The 16,829-nt window shown below is 59.2% G+C and overlaps 2 protein-coding genes across 2 annotated transcripts in view; one reads left to right on the plus strand and one right to left on the minus strand.

Annotated features, from left to right (window-relative positions):
• Nucleotides 1-4,975, plus strand: part of MEX3A (mex-3 RNA binding family member A) — a 5,700-nt gene extending 725 nt beyond the window's left edge. Inside the window, 2 exon segments of the mRNA XM_032398344.1 lie at nucleotides 1-214; nucleotides 3,770-4,975. The exon segment at nucleotides 1-214 is cut by the window's left edge and continues 1 nt beyond it. Of these exon segments, the coding sequence (XP_032254235.1) occupies nucleotides 1-214; nucleotides 3,770-4,875 (1,320 nt within the window). The 3' untranslated portion in view covers nucleotides 4,876-4,975.
• A 5,291-nt stretch (nucleotides 4,976-10,266) lies between these two features.
• RAB25 (RAB25, member RAS oncogene family) lies at nucleotides 10,267-16,670 on the minus strand. Its single transcript, XM_032398399.1, has 5 exons — nucleotides 16,364-16,670; nucleotides 13,053-13,248; nucleotides 11,680-11,873; nucleotides 11,001-11,081; nucleotides 10,267-10,610 (listed from the first exon to the last, which is right to left on the minus strand). Exons 1-5 carry the CDS (start codon nucleotides 16,404-16,406, stop codon nucleotides 10,483-10,485), a joined length of 642 nt encoding a protein of 213 aa, XP_032254290.1. The 5' UTR covers nucleotides 16,407-16,670; the 3' UTR covers nucleotides 10,267-10,482.
• Between the last annotated feature and the right edge of the window lie 159 nt (nucleotides 16,671-16,829).

A 16,829-nucleotide genomic window follows, 5' to 3' on the forward strand; every position in this document is an offset into this window, starting at 1 on the left:
CCGCCGCCGCCGCCCGCGGCGCCCCCGGCCGCCCCGCCGGCGGCCCCCGCGGCGCAGACGCCCCAGCCCCCCACCGCCCCCAAAGGGGCCAGCGACGCCAAGCTCTGCGCTCTCTACAAAGAGGCCGAGCTGCGCCTGAAGGGCAGCAGCAACACCACCGAGTGTGTCCCCGTGCCCACCTCCGAGCACGTGGCCGAGATCGTGGGCAGGCAAGGTAAGAGGGCGCCGGGACCGCGGAGAGGGACTGGAGTGGGGGGCACCCCCATCCCAGCACGGAAAGTTCATTTCCTCTCTCCTTGCCCGCCGCTGGCTCTGTCCCTTCCCCACAAAGGGGGAACCGCCCCCTCCCCCGATTTCCAAGTGCCACAAAGTTCCCTGCTACCCCCAGTCGGGGCTGTTCTTCAGATATTTCCTTCCCGAGGGCTCTGCCTTTAGACAAAGAAATATCCTCTCATGGAGAGAGGGAAAAGGGAGGGGATCGGTCTCCCAATCCTGGGAGGCTGTCCGGAGGGGATGTCCACTCTTAGCCAGGAAAACTGGCGGAATGTGCAAAGAGTTACTCAGAAGCCCCTGCTCCGGGATCTGCTAGTAGGCTGGGGAGGGGGCACCCCTGGGACCCCCTACAGCTGGAGTTACAGACTTTGGGGGAGACCTGGCCCGGGAAGCCAGACTGAGTATCTGTCTCTTTGTTGGGCTGAGTGCAGGAATGGAAGGGGGTGTGGCTCATGGGAGGGTCCCAGCCCAGGGGAGAGGTGGGGAGGGGGGCTGCTGGGAGGAGGGAGTCCTGTGGTCACCCACACACCAAAGTTGAACGATCTGTGGGGTTTTGGAAGGGGTGCCTCCAACGAAGTGCCACGTCCTGGCGTGGACCTGTCCTCCTCTTTCTCAGGCTTTTGTTCTGGACTGGCCACCGCCAGGGGCCAGAGGCCTGGAGAGGGGTCTCTGGTAGTGTGAGAGTAGGACAGGGCAGGAGGGGGCATGCTGGGGGGTGCGAAACCTTCACGTGGAGGTCTGGTTGGAGGGCGTGTGTCTGGGTGTGTTGTTGGGGGGGGTGTAGAATGAATCCAGTGTAGTGTTTCTGATACCACACCCTCCTTCACTCCAGCATCCCTGGGCGGGCGGGGGTGGGAGTGTTGGTGAGGGTCCAGATTGAGCAGACGGGATCTTGGGGACCCTTCCCTCTCCCGGTTTCCCAAAGGGGAGTGGGGGGGCGGGATTTGGAAATTGCAAGGGGGCTGGGCTGGGAGGTGTGGGGTGGGGGAGGAGCAGGGGAGGAGCTGTCCCACCGTGGGGAACAATAGAAGAGCTGCCTTCCGGGCCCGGGAGTGAGGGAGGAGGCCTGCTGCCGGCGGGGGGAGGAGGGGAGGCGAGCCGGGGGGGCCCCTACCGCACACCCCACCTCATCTGCCCCAAGTGCTTGGGGCTTGGGGGCATTTTGCCGCGAGATCCAGAATGGAGGAGGGGAAGATGCCACTCCCCTGCACAGCCCTCATCCCCCTGGGGCGCTCCATCTCTTGAGATTTCTGGTTCAAAAAGTTGGATTTCCTCTTGTTGCCAGAAACTAGGGACCCAGGGCCCTGGAATTGGGTGGGGACACTGATATCTTTTCTTGGGTGTGGGGGTGGTCTTGGGAGGCCCCAGGATTTCATGGAGTCATTCTTCTGCCTCTCAGCAGATGGGCCTGTCTCTCAGACAAGTGGGGGCATTTCTCCTATTCAGAGAAGAGAAGCCTCCCCTTGGTCCTTAAGTATGCGGAAGTCCCCCCTCTTGTCTAGCCCCCCTCCCCTGCTGCAGCACCAGCACGCATCTTTCTGACCTCTAGAAAGGTGAAGCCCTGCGGTCTGCCCTTCCAGAGATGCTTCTCCAGGGTTCCAAACCCCAGGATGAGGTCCACCCATTCTGCGCCTCCGGGCCTCTAGCTTTCCTTCTTCCTCTCCTGCCCCCAGCCTTTCTGCCTCACCCCAACCCCAACCCCAACCCCAACCCCCAAAGATACCCAGCTCTCACTTAAGTTGATGGGCCCAGAACTTAGAGCCAGCACCCAGGTGCCTAGCAGAGGCCATGGGAGTGGAGAGTTGTAGAAGGAATCACGGTTCCTCACCCCTCTGTGCCTCACACTTAGGACAAACATTTACCGACATTAAAGCAGCAAGGATGTGGGCTTGACAACAGGTAGGACTTCTCAACTGCCAAGAGGTCTGAAGACAAAAAAGGGAGGAGCAAATTCTCCTTCCTGAGGCCTCTTGAAGGTGAGGAGCACTGCCCCCAACCCACTCCATCCTCCCACCTGCCAATCTGGTGGGGCTGGAGAAGAAGCCATCTGGAGTGAAGGAAGGAGAGGAAGCCAATGAGCTCACCTCAGGCCTGTTGCTGGAGGGCTGGGGCAGAGTCGGAAGCTAGGACTGCTGGCATTGGTTTTGGGGGGAAGAGGTCATGTGGTGGGGGGATGAGAAAGGGGACAGGGAGTGTGTACCTGGAGAGGGGTGTGAACGTGTGTGCGCGTGCCTGGGGGCAAAAGTTGTGCGTGTGCAGAGGAATGTGCCCTTTGAGGGCCGGGGTTGATGGAGGTGGGAGAGTGGGGTGTATGAAAGGTCGAACACCAGCCATCCGTGTGTGTGCGTGTGCGCGCGTGTGCACCCTGGGTGTGCACCCCAAGTATTGTTTAGATAAAGGCACACAGTGCATCACGGCTCTTAGGTCCATGTGTGTGCAGACTCACACACGTGTGGCATGTGTGCCCTGAGAAAGCGGGTGAGCCTGGCTGTGTGTGAAGCGAGGGGCAGGGAGAGGGACTCGGGAGAGGAGGAGAGAGGCTTGGCCAGTCGGCCGTCGGGGGACTGTAGCCTTTAGAGACGTTGTGGCCGTGCCAGCCTCCCTGACTCTTCTCTTCCCCTTCTCCCTCTTTGTCTCTCTTTGTCTCGGCTTTCCTCTTTCTCTTCCTGCCTCTCCCTGCAGTCTCCCAGCTGTAACCCACTCCTGCTTCAGAGCACGAATATGGGTCCCTCACCTCCTCAGTCCCCAGCCTGGCTCAGCTCTCCTGCCCCCAGCGGACAGGGTGGCCCGAGTGTCCATGGGGTCAGGGGCTGGCCCTCACACATCATTCTTTGCATCTTCATACGTCTTCTTTCCCTCTTGAAACTCTGATTCTCAGACCCTTCCCAGTCTCCCACACTCCGCTAGTTGCTGCAAACTTGCTATGAATGTGGGGCCCTCTGAGAGACATTAATGGGGGGGGATCACAGATCATACAGCGAATGGGTGTCAGTGGTCCCTGAGTAGACTGGAGGACACTTTTAATGAATGGAGCTCAAGTCAGGAGTAGATTGTGGGGTTCCTGAGTACTTTGGGGATCTGTGGAAAGCTCAAGGTCAGTGACAGACTTTCGTGGTGGGAGGGAAGGGTGTGTGATGAAGTGATCTGGAAGTTTGTGAGTGGCCAGGAATCAGTAGAGAAATTGAGGAAAGGGCGCATGGGTGGGAGAAGTTGGTCGATTTGAGGTTAGCAGCTTGTCTGGGAGGGTCAGTGGTTATTTTCTGGTTTCAGGGAGTGATTGAATTGGGAGGGGCCTGCATGGAACCGGACGAAAGGCTGGCACATTTGGAAATCTGTGGTTGACGTTGGGGAGATCGGAGAGCGGACTGTTGGAGGCAGGGTGCGTTCGCTCCCGCGGCTGGCGTCTCTGAGTAGCGATCGGGAGCTGACTGGCCCCAGCGCAGACCTTGCCCTGTGAGTTTCCTTCTCTCTCCACTCCCCCCCCACCCCATCCCAGGCTGCAAGATTAAGGCTCTGAGGGCCAAGACCAACACGTACATCAAGACGCCGGTGCGCGGCGAGGAGCCCGTGTTCATGGTGACCGGGCGGCGGGAGGACGTGGCCACAGCCCGACGGGAAATCATCTCGGCGGCCGAGCACTTCTCCATGATCCGCGCCTCGCGCAACAAGTCGGGCGCCGCCTTCGGCGTGGCTCCTGCCCTGCCCGGCCAGGTGACCATCCGCGTGCGGGTGCCCTACCGCGTGGTGGGGCTGGTGGTGGGCCCCAAGGGGGCAACCATCAAGCGCATCCAGCAGCAGACCAACACGTACATCATCACGCCGAGCCGCGACCGCGACCCGGTGTTCGAGATCACGGGTGCGCCGGGGAACGTGGAGCGCGCGCGCGAGGAGATCGAGACGCACATCGCGGTGCGCACGGGCAAGATCCTCGAGTACAACAACGAGAACGACTTCCTGGCGGGGAGCCCCGACGCCGGCCTGGACAGCCGCTACTCCGAGGCCTGGCGGGTGCACCCGCCCGGCTGCAAGCCGCTCTCCACCTTCCGCCAGAACAGCCTGGGCTGCATCGGCGAGTGCGCCGTGGACTCCGGCTTCGAGGCCCCGCGCCTGGGCGAGCAGGGCGGGGACTTCGGCTACGGCGGCTACCTGTTCCCGGGCTACGGCGTGGGCAAGCAGGACGTGTACTACGGCGTGGCCGAGACCAGCCCCCCGCTCTGGGCGGGCCAGGAGAACGCCGCGCCCACCTCGGTGCTCTTCTCCTCCGCCTCCTCGTCGTCGTCCTCGTCCGCCAAGGCCCGCGCCGCGCCACCGGGGGCGCACCGCTCTCCCGCTGCCTCGGCGGGGCCTGAGCTGGCCGGACTGCCCAGACGCCCGCCGGGAGAGCCGCTGCAGGGCTTCTCCAAACTGGGGGGCGGCCTGCGGAGCCCCGGCGGCGGGCGGGACTGCATGGTGTGCTTCGAGAGCGAGGTGACGGCCGCCCTCGTGCCCTGCGGACACAACCTGTTCTGCATGGAGTGTGCAGTGCGCATCTGCGAGAGGACCGACCCGGAGTGTCCCGTCTGCCACATCACGGCCACGCAAGCCATCCGAATATTCTCCTAAGCCCCCTGCCCCGGCCTCCTGGCTCCCTCCCCGGGGGGAGGGGGGGCGCCCTGGATCTGTTTTCCACTGGGGCCTTTTGGAAATCAGTGATCTGAGGGCAAGGTGCTTAGAGACACTCGATCCATGGGGAGGGGGAGGGGAGGCGACGGTGGCGGGGGTGGGGGGGTGGGGGGGGTGGGCCACCTTCAGAGCCTCTGGTCACCCCGTCCTGGAAAGGTTGGGAGGGGGCCAGGCAGGAAATTTTACTAGAGTTACAACTCTGATACCTCAACACACCCTTCAATCTGGAAGCAGCTACGAGGAACTTTTGTTTTGCCAGAGGTGGCCCTTAAGGCATCCTGACCCCCTCGGTCCACCCCCCCATCTGTGTCCCACTACCCCTTCCTCTGTGGAGGGGATCGGGGAAAGGGAGGTGGAGAATTACCATCCATATCTAGAGATGCTCTTTCCAACCCTCGAGCCCTCTCTGGCCCTGATCTTTGACCTCCTCACCTGACCCTTTGGACCCCCCACCACCACCACCATAGCCTAGTTGGGCATCTGCTCCTGGGTTTCCAGTGGTCTAAGGGAGTTGGGGCCCTTTCAGAAGTCTGCACAGATTCCCTGGGGTTGGGGGGCGGGGAAGCATGTCAATCCATAAAGGGCTCAGAGCTCATCTCCCCACAGAGCTGGGTGGAGGGGTCTGGAGATGGAGCTCCTCTCGGCCCCTCCGGCTGCCCCTCACCCTCCCCTCCCCATCTTTCCTCTGGTCAGGCCCTCCTCTCCCCTTTGCTCTTTCCACCAGCTTTCCTCTTTGCTTCCCCTTGATGGCTGTCACTCCCAGCTCTGTCCTCCTCTGTCTCTTTCTTCCCTTCTCCCCCTCCCTCCTGCCCCTTCTAGTCCAGCTTTGGGCTCACCGTCCCCCTGGGAAGAAGTAGGGGAGAAGAGCATTTGGATGACCCCCTCCTTAATTCCTCTTCTGGCATCTGGAGGCCCTCCCCACTCCTCCAAAGAAACACCTCGAATTTTTGATGGAATGTATCCCCATTCTCAGTGAAAATTTGAGGAGGGGACTAATACTGGGGTACATCAAGGGTCAAACCTCTGCCTCTACCATCTTTGGGCATTGTATTTAGGGAACGATTCTTGGGCTGGATCTTCTGGCGGCAGGCGGAGGAGAGGCAGGGTAGCGTATCTGCTGTTCAAGGGGCAGGAAGGAGCCTGAGGCAGGTGGGGAGGCTGGTGGACAGGAGGCTGCCCTCCCCTGCGGCTCCCACGCCCTGTGCCCCCTCTCTGGACCCGACCCAAACCCCTATTAGCGAGCAAATCATGAAGCCTCTGTCCCAACCATTGTGGTTGAGGAGAGAGGCTGGGTCTTCAGAGAGAGCTCAGTGCTGGGTCAGACGGGATTGGCGTGCAGCAGCGTCCGGTCCGGGATTGCTAACAGGCCTAGCACCCCTCCTCCACTGCTTCCCAAGGCTCACCTGGGGCTGCCACCAGCCTCCCACCCTCCTGGTTCCGCTGGCCGGGCCAGGAGAGGGTGGGGGATGGGAGTCCCTGGGGGTCCCGGGAGATCCTTGTATATAGTGGGGTGGGACTGTTCTGGGTGATCTCTGAGCACTTACGCTCGGGAGTCCCATTCTATCTGATGGAGAGGGGGTGCAGGGATGGGGGTACACGGGGGGTTTCCTCCTCTCCTTCCTCCTGTTGTGAATTCACTCACCTCTCCTCAGCCTACCCCTCCAGACCACCAGCCAGGGAGGGGAGAGGAAGGAGGTCACAGTCAGGAAAGTGGCCTGTGACAACTTCCCTCCTTCCCGCCAATGTGAGCCATCCTGAGATGTCTGTACAATAGAAACCAAACCAAATGGGCGCCCTCGGTCGCCTCGCCGAGGGTGGGGAGGGGGGTGGGAAGAAGGGGTGTCCGTCTGTCGATCCCCCTCCCCCTCTCCACTTCTTACCCACAAAGGCAGAAGACTGTTAGGCTAGGGGGCTCAGAAAATTCAGTCCCACCCTTACTAACTGAGCCGAACCTAGAAACCAACGCAAAACACACATAGTGAGAGACAAAACAGAGGAGAGAAAGAGCGCGAGAGGGAGCGAGATAGGCGAACAACACAGAGGAGACAAAACAAAAATAGCAAAAAAAAAAAAAAAAAGCAGTTCTTTATAATTTAATATTCTATTTTAATAAAGGCGTTTATTACCGTATAAATGTAGCAAAGAACCTGGGCTAATATGAAAAAAAGACTTTTTATTAGGTAATTTATTATATGAAAAGGATATTTTATTTTATGATAAAGTGATCCTTAAAAAAAATAAAAAAACTTTAGAAGGTTTAGAATATATGTAGGGAGAGAAGAAGAAAAAAAATACATTTGTATTCAGAGTTAAATCTTAAAAAAAAAAGTGTTTTTAATATATGTTCGGGTTTACGTTCCTTTTTTCCCCCACTTTTTTTTGGGGAGGAATGTCATTTGCTTTTCGTGGGGAGCATCCTGGGATATGTGGTGGAGATGGGGGGCTGGGGGAACCTGGTCCCTCTGGGGCCCCGCTAGTAGATTGGATTTCACTCCATGGGCCCCCTCCCCTCTCCCCTCCCCCTCCGGGGAGCCGGCAGAGCCAAACAAAGAAAGGGATTAACAAGAAAGGAAGACGCGCTTGGACTGAGGATCCTGGGCTGCCCCCCCTTCCCCTGCCCTGTCCCAGGGGCGAGTGGGGAGGGGAAGTCCAGAGCTGAGGCCTAGCAGGCCTGCGGGAACCCTCAGAGAGGTGCGAGATTTAAGAGAAATAGTTTTGTTTTGTTTTGTTTTGTTTAACCAAAAATGAGAGAGAGAGAGAGAGAAGAAAAAGAAAGAAACCGAGGGGTTTAAAAGAAAAGAATACTACAAAATAATAATTATTAATAATAATAATAATTCAAATTTATTTCATATAATCCTAGAGAAAAAGAAAGAATTACTAGTTACTTAGTAGATGATATTCAGATAGCTTAAAGTTTAGTAGCATCGAGGGCCCCTGGGTCCAGTAGAATGTATAAAAGTTGTAACGAAAAGGAAAGTAGATGAGGGAAGCGGTCAAGTCCACCCTGCATGTGAGGAATCCCCCATCTCCAGATACCAGGGTGGGAGCAGGTTGCTAGATGAGGTTGGAGCTTCCAGTCTGCTGGGGTTGATTCTGAGAATCCTTGGGTTTTTAAATTGTAGGACAAACAGATAAGGGGCTCAGTCCCCAGGGTCTTTGAAAGATGGACATTGATCATTTCAACCACATGGGAGCCAGGCCAGGGCAGCGGAGAAGGTGAGCGCATTCACCTGCACCCTCCCCTGTGCCCTTGCCCCTGGGGGCCTGCCACCCAGTCCGTCCCCAGGTCTCTGCAGAGCAGTCCTTACTCCAAAGTGCTGTGTCCTCTTGGGGCTCTCAGGGAGGGTGGAGACTGCTCAGCTCAGACCCTCCCGCGCCTGCTTCTCCCAGGCCCGAGGAAGTCCTTCTTGAAGTGTAACCTCAATCCACCCCATGAGGGATTGATTCAGGAGCCTGGTAGGTCATTCTAGAAACAGACACGCACACACTTCCCACGTTCTCAGAGCTTCACGAGGACTGGGGTTCAGTCCTCTGTCCTCATTCCCACCCAGTATCCCACTTAGCTTTTGGCCTCCATGGCCGTGGTGGGATTAACAATCTCAATCACGTCTCTTTCCTGCTGCACTGTGCTCTCCAGGCTTTATTGTCTCACAGAAGTTAGACTCCAAGAATGACTTCCCACCCACCCTGGGGTACGGTGGAGATACTGTCCTTGAAGGCCTGGGAGAACGGCCCCTCTGGGGTGCGAAGGCAGGGGGCGGGCAGCAGGGACTTGGGGGGACGCTCCCCTAGCCCTGTGCTTCAGCTCCCCTCCGGCTCTAAGTGTTCGTGTAGGGGCCACCCAGGGTGCCCTGGCCTGGGGGCACATCACCCTCCCCACAGAAAACTGGGGAGCGTGGCTTTTGCATGTGAGAAATCACCTAATGTTTTCTAGCACTTGCCTTCTACCAGCCCTAGCTCAGGGCCAGCCTCCCTCCTGTCCCGGGGAGCATGGGGAGCCTGCATCTTCACACCTGAGACTCCGGCGTGGCCCTCCCTGGCCCTAGGCCCCAAACACATCTCCCTCTCCCCAATTTACTCTTCTCACCCCACCTAGGGAGATTCCCCCTGCTCTTTTTGTCCTAGAAACCCCGCTAGTTTGGGAAGGTAGAGTCTGGGGTGGGGAGGGCTTCCCCTTTCCCGCTGGAGGGTGCGGGTGGGGTAGGGTGGGAGGGGAGACAGCCCTGGGGCAGGGGGATGGTCTCTCCACTGTAGAAAGTAGAGTAGGATTGTGGTCAGACTTAATTTGAGGCATCTAGTGAAGACACGTACAAATCCACCAAGGAAAAATATTTCAAAAGCAAGATAAAGGCGGGAAACAAAACGGACCCATGAATAATCAAGTCAAAGTGATGTTGCACAAAATGCAGAGAAACCAAGAAGGGGGAGGGTTAATGTATTAAATGTGCTATTAAGAACTTAATTTTATTAAAAGTATTATTAATTAAGGCTCTGGCCTCTTTCTCTGCATGTGGGTCTGACCTGCGGTGGGGCGAGTGAGGAGGGGACCACCTCGGGTATTGTGAGTGGTGGGGGGGAGTCTTCTCAAGTGTGACTGTGGGGGCCCTGCCCCCTTGCCAGAAATGCCGGCTCCCACCTGCTCTCCACAGCTCCGTACTTGAGTCTCCAGGCCTTCGGTCCCCTCCTTTCCTCCCCATTTACCACCTAGTCTTCCTGGGGTGGGGGTGTGGGTGCAGCCTGTCCCTCAGAGCAGGGGCCGGGCAGGCCCAGGCCCGGTGTGGGAGGCCCTGCCCTGGCCAGCCAGCTCCAGGGCTGTGTGCTGGGAGACCTTCCGCACTCATCCCACCAGATTCGCTCCGTCCCTACACCCCACACCCCCTGGGGTTCAGGCCACAAACTGGGTAGGAGGCTTCGACCTCCCACCTCCCAGGCACACACAGACAGGGCTGGCCCTGACTCCCCCCTCTCTCCAACACCTCCCCCTGCCTCCTCCCCTCACCCCTGGCATTGGAGTGACCTCAGTTCTTGGCACCAGGGCCCTAGGCACCAGATGGTGCCTGAGGGTGATTTCCTTTGTCTCTCCTTCCAGATACCCCCTCTTGGCCATGCTGTCCTCCCTCCCCCACCTGCCCTGGGGGTTGGCAGAGGGAAGGGTGGGCCCCTCCCTCCCCCTTGGCACTGTCCCCAGACCACAGGACTCCAGAGGCAGCTGGCCCTGGGGGGCAGTGGGTATGGTGGGGAGGATGGGGGGCGGGGAGGGGAACACCAGCTCAGAGGGGCCAGAGGTGAAGGGGAGGCACGGATGGGAGGAAGCAGGCTGGCCAGACATTGGTACAAAACACAGCTTTATTTGAAGGCCAAATCTGTGCGGCTGGGGTGGGGGGACGACAGGTAATAGAGAAACGGGTGGGGGGATCGGGAAGATCTTGGAGCTCCATGGGACCACTCTGACATCGGGAACCACAGGACAGGCAGAGGTCCTGGAGCTGGGGTGGGAGTGGGGCACCAAAAAGCCAGTGGGGGCAGGGCGGGCGCTAGCCAGGGTCAGAGGCTGATGCAACAGGCCCTCTTCTCACCAGGGCCCGGCTCCTGCCCAGCCTGGGCACTGCCCAGAGTGATGGCGTTGGTCCGGCTACTGTTCTGCCTCTGCTTGGACACTTTGCTGAAGATCTCTGAGGGGGACGGAGGGCAGTGACGGGGTCAGAGGACCGAGAGCCCACGCCACCTACACACAAGGCGCGGACTCACCGAGCATGGGTGTGACCACACTTCAAGGAGACTATGCTGGGAGGAAGTGGAGTTTGGGCACCTGCGTCCCTTCTACTTACCTGGGTGGAGAAGGGCTAACGCTTAGCTCCCTGGAAGTGTGGCCTTCTGGTTCCTTCCCCAAGCCTCAGTCTCGGAGTGGGGAGGGGGCACTGGGGAGGCTCTGAGGAGGCTGGGGGCCCACACAGGGGCCAAGGAATCATCTGGGGTAGGCAAGGGCTGGCCGTCTGCATTCCTACCCCCACAAGAGCCTCAGGGATGGAATGGGGCTGCCAGATGGAGGCAGGGGCTCTAACCTTTGAGGACAGTCTCGAAGGCCAGCTCGACATTGGTGGAATCCAGGGCTGAGGTCTCCAGGAATAGCAGCCCATTGTTTTCTGGCAGGAAAGGAAACACAATAATATTTACCTAATGTTTACCGTGTACATTTGCAATGTGCTAACCCCTTGGCACGTGTAGCTCATTTCATGCTTGAAACCACCTGTGAGGTAGATTTGAATATGATCCCTTTTTCGCCCAGGAGGAAGCTGAAGCCCAACGGCACAGAGAGACTGAACAAAGGACTGGCCCGGGGGTGTGAGGCTGGGCCACGGGACACCAGAGCCTATACCCTTAACCACTGCATCTTGCTGCCTCTGACCCCAGAGGCCTCCTGGGGAGAGCATGACTGGAGAAGGTCAGGGGGGCACACCTGCCACACCCCAGATCTCGAGCATCACGGAATGGCCTGCCTTAAAGGCAACGACAAGTAATTGCCCAAAAAGACAATCTTAGGGCAAGTGGTGGGACATGATGAGGGACACAGGGTGACAAAAGGAGGGCTGGGAGACTCTGAGGAAGAAGCGATGCAGGTCGGGGTCCCCATGGAGGAGGTCCAGGCTGGGGCCCCAGGGCAGGAGCTGGGGCTGGGGCGGTGGGAGCTGGAGCGCCCAGGGCAGGCTGGAGGGGCCGGACGGGGTGGTGGTGGGCTCTCACCAGCAAACATTCGGGCCTCTTCAGTGGGTACCTCCCGGGCCTGCTGGAGGTCACTCTTGTTGCCCACGAGCATGACCACGATCGTGGCCTCGGCGTGGTCGTAGAGCTCCTTCAGCCAGCGCTCCACCACGGCATAGGTCTGGTGCTTAGTTAGGTCAAACACCAGCAGGGCCCCCACCGCACCACGATAGTACCTGGGTGGGGGGTTGGGGGGGCGACAGAGGCAAGGTCAGAGGTGAGTACCGGAGATGGAGAAACATGAAGCTGAGGTCCAGGGGCCCACATCTGGCCAGGGCAACTCCAGGCTCTGGGCCTGAAGTTGAGCCCTCCGGGGCTACTGGTACAGCTGGGGGGTGGGGGGGTGCAGGGGGGGCGTCCAAAGCAGCCCCACCTTCTCTGAAACCACTGGCTCCTCCTGCCTTCCTAGCCATGGCTTCCTTGGGTCTTTTGTTCTGATATTAGCCCTTGCTGTCCACCCATGTGCACCTGGGCCCCGGTCAACTCGGCCTCCGGGATGCCCACCTTCCATGGCATGTTCCTCACGTGGCTCCTGGGCCACGATGCCCTCTTCTGTCCCATGGTCATGTCTTGCTAGGACCAGCTAAATGCCCACCGCACGCAGCAGTCCCCGAGCTGACCTCTGAGGCCTGCCTGCAAGCGCCCAGCCTCGCTCCTGGCAGTAGGTGGGGCTTCTTCACACTGTGCTGTCTGATTCCTCCCGCTTTATCGATGTGTCAGCCGAGGCTCGTAAGAGCTCCGGTGAACAGTCCAAGAGTGCTGAGAGTGTGTGTGACTGAGCCCTGAACTCCTGCTTGCTGCCCCTCGGCACCTGCCGTCCCCCGTCACACCCGCAGACCACCCTCCTCACATCTGGCCCGCCGCTGACTGGGTTTGGTGTGGCCTCGGCCTCCTCTGGGTAAGATGCGGCTCGGGGGCCAGCCCTTCAGGTGTGTGCTGAAATGGCAAAGGATGCCAAGTGCAAAGCAGAAGTGGGGCCACTCTCGATCCCACAGCCTCCCCCATCCCGGGTCCCCCTGACATCACCTGCTTGAGCCTCGGGGGCTTGTATTAAGCAGGAATTAATTATGACATCCTAGTCCTACGGTACTTTGAGGATTGCACCAAATGCTCAACGGAAAGTGCCTCATACCCCCCGGACACGTAGCAAAGGCTCGGGAAGTGGTCCCGCAGCTGCTGCTTGTCCCCCTAGCAGTTGGTACTACTGCATCCGGCCTCAGGCCATGGGGCTCACAGCCCCTGGGGCTCACCAGGGCCACGGAGTCCGGGGCTCCACCCAGGGAGCACACAGCCCCGCGGCCTCTCCTCCGGAGGCACTCCCCAGCCTCCCCAGCGCCCCCCGGCCCCGGGCTCACGCGGAGGTGATGGCTCGGTACCGCTCCAGGCCGGCCGTGTCCCAGATCTGAGCCTTGACCGCGGCCGTGCCCAGCATGACCGTGCGGGTGGAGAACTCAACCCCGATGGTGGTGCGGCTGTCGTGGCTGAACTCGTTCCGCGTGAACCGGGACAGCAGATTGGTCTTCCCCACGCCTGACTCGCCGATCAGCACCACTGCAGGAGAGGAGAGACGGGGGTGAGCTGGGGGGGGGCACCCATCGGGAGCAGGAGCTGAGCCCAGGAAACTGAGGGAGGAGCCCGGCCTCCTGGCAGAGGCTTCCAGACTGCCCAGGTGAGGGGCCAAGAGCTGGGGCTGCAGGCCTAACAGCGTTCTTGGTCTGGGCAGCCTGCACTTGGGATGGGGCGCCATCCGCGGGCTGTTTGTGGGTGTCGGGGTTGAGGGCTACGAGGTTGGCAGGGTGTGTGGATGTAGACGGGGTGTAGGTCTGGGGAGGGCACATGTTTCTGGACCAGGCCACGTGACAGCATTGTGCCTGTCTGGACGAGGAGGCTCGGTGTGCGTGCACGCGTGCGTGTGTATGTGCGTGTATGCATGTGTGCGTGCGCGTGTGCGCGCACGTATGTGTGTGCATGCGTGCGTGTGTGCGCACATATGTATGTGCATGCATGTGTGCGTGTGCGCGCACGTGTGTATGTGTGCATGTGTGTGCGCGTGTGCATGTGCGCGCGCACGTGTTTGTGCGTGCATGTGCGCGCGCGCGCACGTGTGTATGTGTGTGCATGCGTGTGCGCGCACGTGTGTATGTGTGTGCATGCGTGTGTGCATGCATCTGTGTGTGTGCGTGCATGTGTGCGCGTGCGTGTGTGTGCATGCATCTGTGTGTGTGCGTGCATGTGTGCATGCGCGTGTGTGTGCATGCATCTGTGTGTGTGCGTGCATGTGTGCATGTGTGCGCGCGCGTGTGTGTGCATGCATCTGTGTGTGTGCGTGCATGTGTGCATGTGTGCGCGYGCGTGTGTGTGCATGCATGTGTGCACGCATGCGGGCAGGAAGCCACCACACGAACACAAATGCAGGGAGAACATTTGGCAAGTGACGCATCTGGGGAGGGGGGAAAGTTCAGGGGGGTAAGAAGTTAGGATCCAGCTGTCCCCAAGGAGGGACAGTTAAGAACACGGGGCTGAGTGTTGGACAGGCCTACCCTGACATGTGTTTTCACATGAAATATGGGAATAACAATACTATTTTTTGGATTGTTGCAAGAAGTAAACGAGATATCGCCCAGGCTGATAGTTGTTGGCAGGTCAGTTCTTTCATGGCCAGGTTTCCAGGACTGGGATCTACGGGGGGTGGGGGGGGTGAAGAGCCTCTGGGCTGGTGCGCAGCATCCAGCGCCCAGCTTTACCCAGCACGGGTGAGTAGGGAGAGGGGGGGCTGATGCAAGGACGACCCACAAATTGCGCAACCCTGAGCGAACACCCAGGATTACAGGAGGACCCCTAGGCTGGCGCCCTGGGAGCCACATATTCTGGGCGCTGGTCCCCACTTGGCCTCTCACTCGGCTAGTGACCTTGAACAAGCAGCTTAGCTTTTCTAGGTTTCAGTTTTCTTGTTAAAAAATCTATAAAGCCCCCTGGAAGGTGTGCAGGGAAGGAAGGAGCTGGGAGCAGTGTGGGCGTGGGTGTGTGTGTGTATTCCTGCCTCCCCCCTGCCGAGACCCTCATCCCGGCTCACCTCTGCCAGTGGCTGGGCCCCTAGCCCTGCCTTCACGCCCAGAAGGTGCTCAGGGCAAGGGCTTTGGAGCCCCAGAGACTTGGGCTTGCATACTGACTTTGTGACCTTTTGTCAGCTACTCATCCTTGTCTGTAAAACGGAGACACTAGGTGTCAACAGTGGTTGAGCACCTACTACGTGCCAGGCACCGTCCTGAAAGCCTTCCACGTATTGACTCTGACCCCCACCACAGCGCCAGGAGGCAAGTACCATGATCACCACCATCCCATTTTTAGAGGCGAGAAAAACAGACACTTGGTGGAGAAGTGGCTGGTACCAGACAGCATGGCTGGCTTCGCAAACACAGAGGTGTGCCACCCCGATCCGCCTTCGAGGAAGGACGAGCCCCCAGGCCCCTGCTCCCTCAGCTCGCCCTGCCTCTCCGGGGCTGCCCGCAGCCGGTGCCGACGCGAGGTGAGACAGGACAGCACCCGCCGCCCTTTGCCAAGGCTCTGTGACCCTGTGCTGCAGTTTGGCTTCTCCCTGTGTCTCCTCTCCCTTCCTTCCACCAGAATAAACACCTTATATCCCAAACTTCTCAGTGTCTGCTTCTGGAGACCCCAACCTGCACGAACTGGTAATCGACAGAGCTGAGATCTGGCTCCTGACCACTACGCTTGCAAAAGGAGACATGCGTTTTGGGGTCATTATGGAGACTCACGAGCTCGGGGCTGGCACAAAGAAGGGCTCAGGCAAGGGCAGCTACTAGTAACAGGGCCGCCCCAGCCTCCCATTCCTGGACAGAGGCCCAGAGTACTGGTTCTGCAACCAGAGTGGCCTGAGTCCCAGCCCCAGTGAGGGCGGGGCTTAGGCGGGGAGAGGCAGTGGGGAGGGGTGGCTGCACGGGGAATCACAGCTCTGCAGTCCACCCTGCCCTGAAGGAGACGTGGAGGTGGGGGTGCACGGGGAGGTGGGGGTGCACGGGGGCTGGGGTCTACAGGGGTCCCATGCAGGGGCTGAGGGCAAGGAGCAGGAAAGATGTATGCATACTTCCAGGATCAGCCAAGCCGACCCTGTGACTGGTATGTGGGCCCAAAGGGGCTGCCAAGGGACAGCAGACAAGGTCCCAGCCCTCAGAGTCTTCCAGGTTCTGTAAGACCCTGCTCTCGATCTATTACATCTTCCCTGTCTTCACCCCGAAATGGACAGAGCTCTCCTTTCTCTTCTTTCCTGCACATCCACCCAGAAACAGGGCTTTTTCCTCTCAAGGTTATTCCCTCTCTTCTCAGGAGGGAAGTCCTCTCTTAAGTCTGACCTCCATCTCTCGCGCTGCGCGCTTGACAATTCCTAGGGATGTGGGCTTCCTTTGCAAATGGAGCAGAGGGGCCTAACTTGGGCCCACCGGGGAGTGATCAACATCATTATCTGCAGGAGTAGAGCACTCCGGCAGCTCCAGAACTTTTGCCCCAGTAACCAGACCCTCCCCCACTCCCTGCAGCTTGCTTTCTTCTCCAAAGGAATGATGGACCCGGGGACAGTCCTGGTAACAGGTAAAAAGACAGGAGGGGTGCTCTCTGGTTCTGACGGTCTCTCTCTTTATGGACCCCAACTCACCCTTGAAGACAAAGTTATAATCTTCCTCGGCTCTGTTCCCCATCCTGGCTCCGCATGGAGGGTACGAGTGGCTTCAGGGGCAGAGGTGACAGGTCTACGCGTTGGCTCAGTACCCTCCACTCTCAGCTCTCCAGACCTGGATCCGCCGCTCCTCTCATTGGGGGTAAAGAAACTTCTGCAGGCAGAGGACTTGAGGGCCCACTTGAGGTTAGGCAGGGCCTGGGAGGCTCAGCTCTAGCAGGTGGGGGTGCTGCAAGGAAGCCAAGAGGACGGAAGCTGAGAACAGGAAGAGCAGGTGGTGGAGACCTGGGGCCCAGGTGGGTGGAGAGATGATGACGTCAGACAGGTTAGGCAGGTTGAGTGTCTGCTCTCAGCCGATGCTCCCGCAGTGGGGCGGCCGGGCAGGCTGGTGGGGGGGGACACGGCGGGGGGGTGGAGCTGGGACAGGCACAGGACCTTCAGAGAG

This window comes from Phoca vitulina, unplaced genomic scaffold, assembly GCF_004348235.1.
Source record: "Phoca vitulina isolate PV1807 unplaced genomic scaffold, GSC_HSeal_1.0 scaffold115, whole genome shotgun sequence".
In the NCBI taxonomy this organism is placed as follows: Eukaryota; Metazoa; Chordata; class Mammalia; order Carnivora; family Phocidae; genus Phoca; species Phoca vitulina.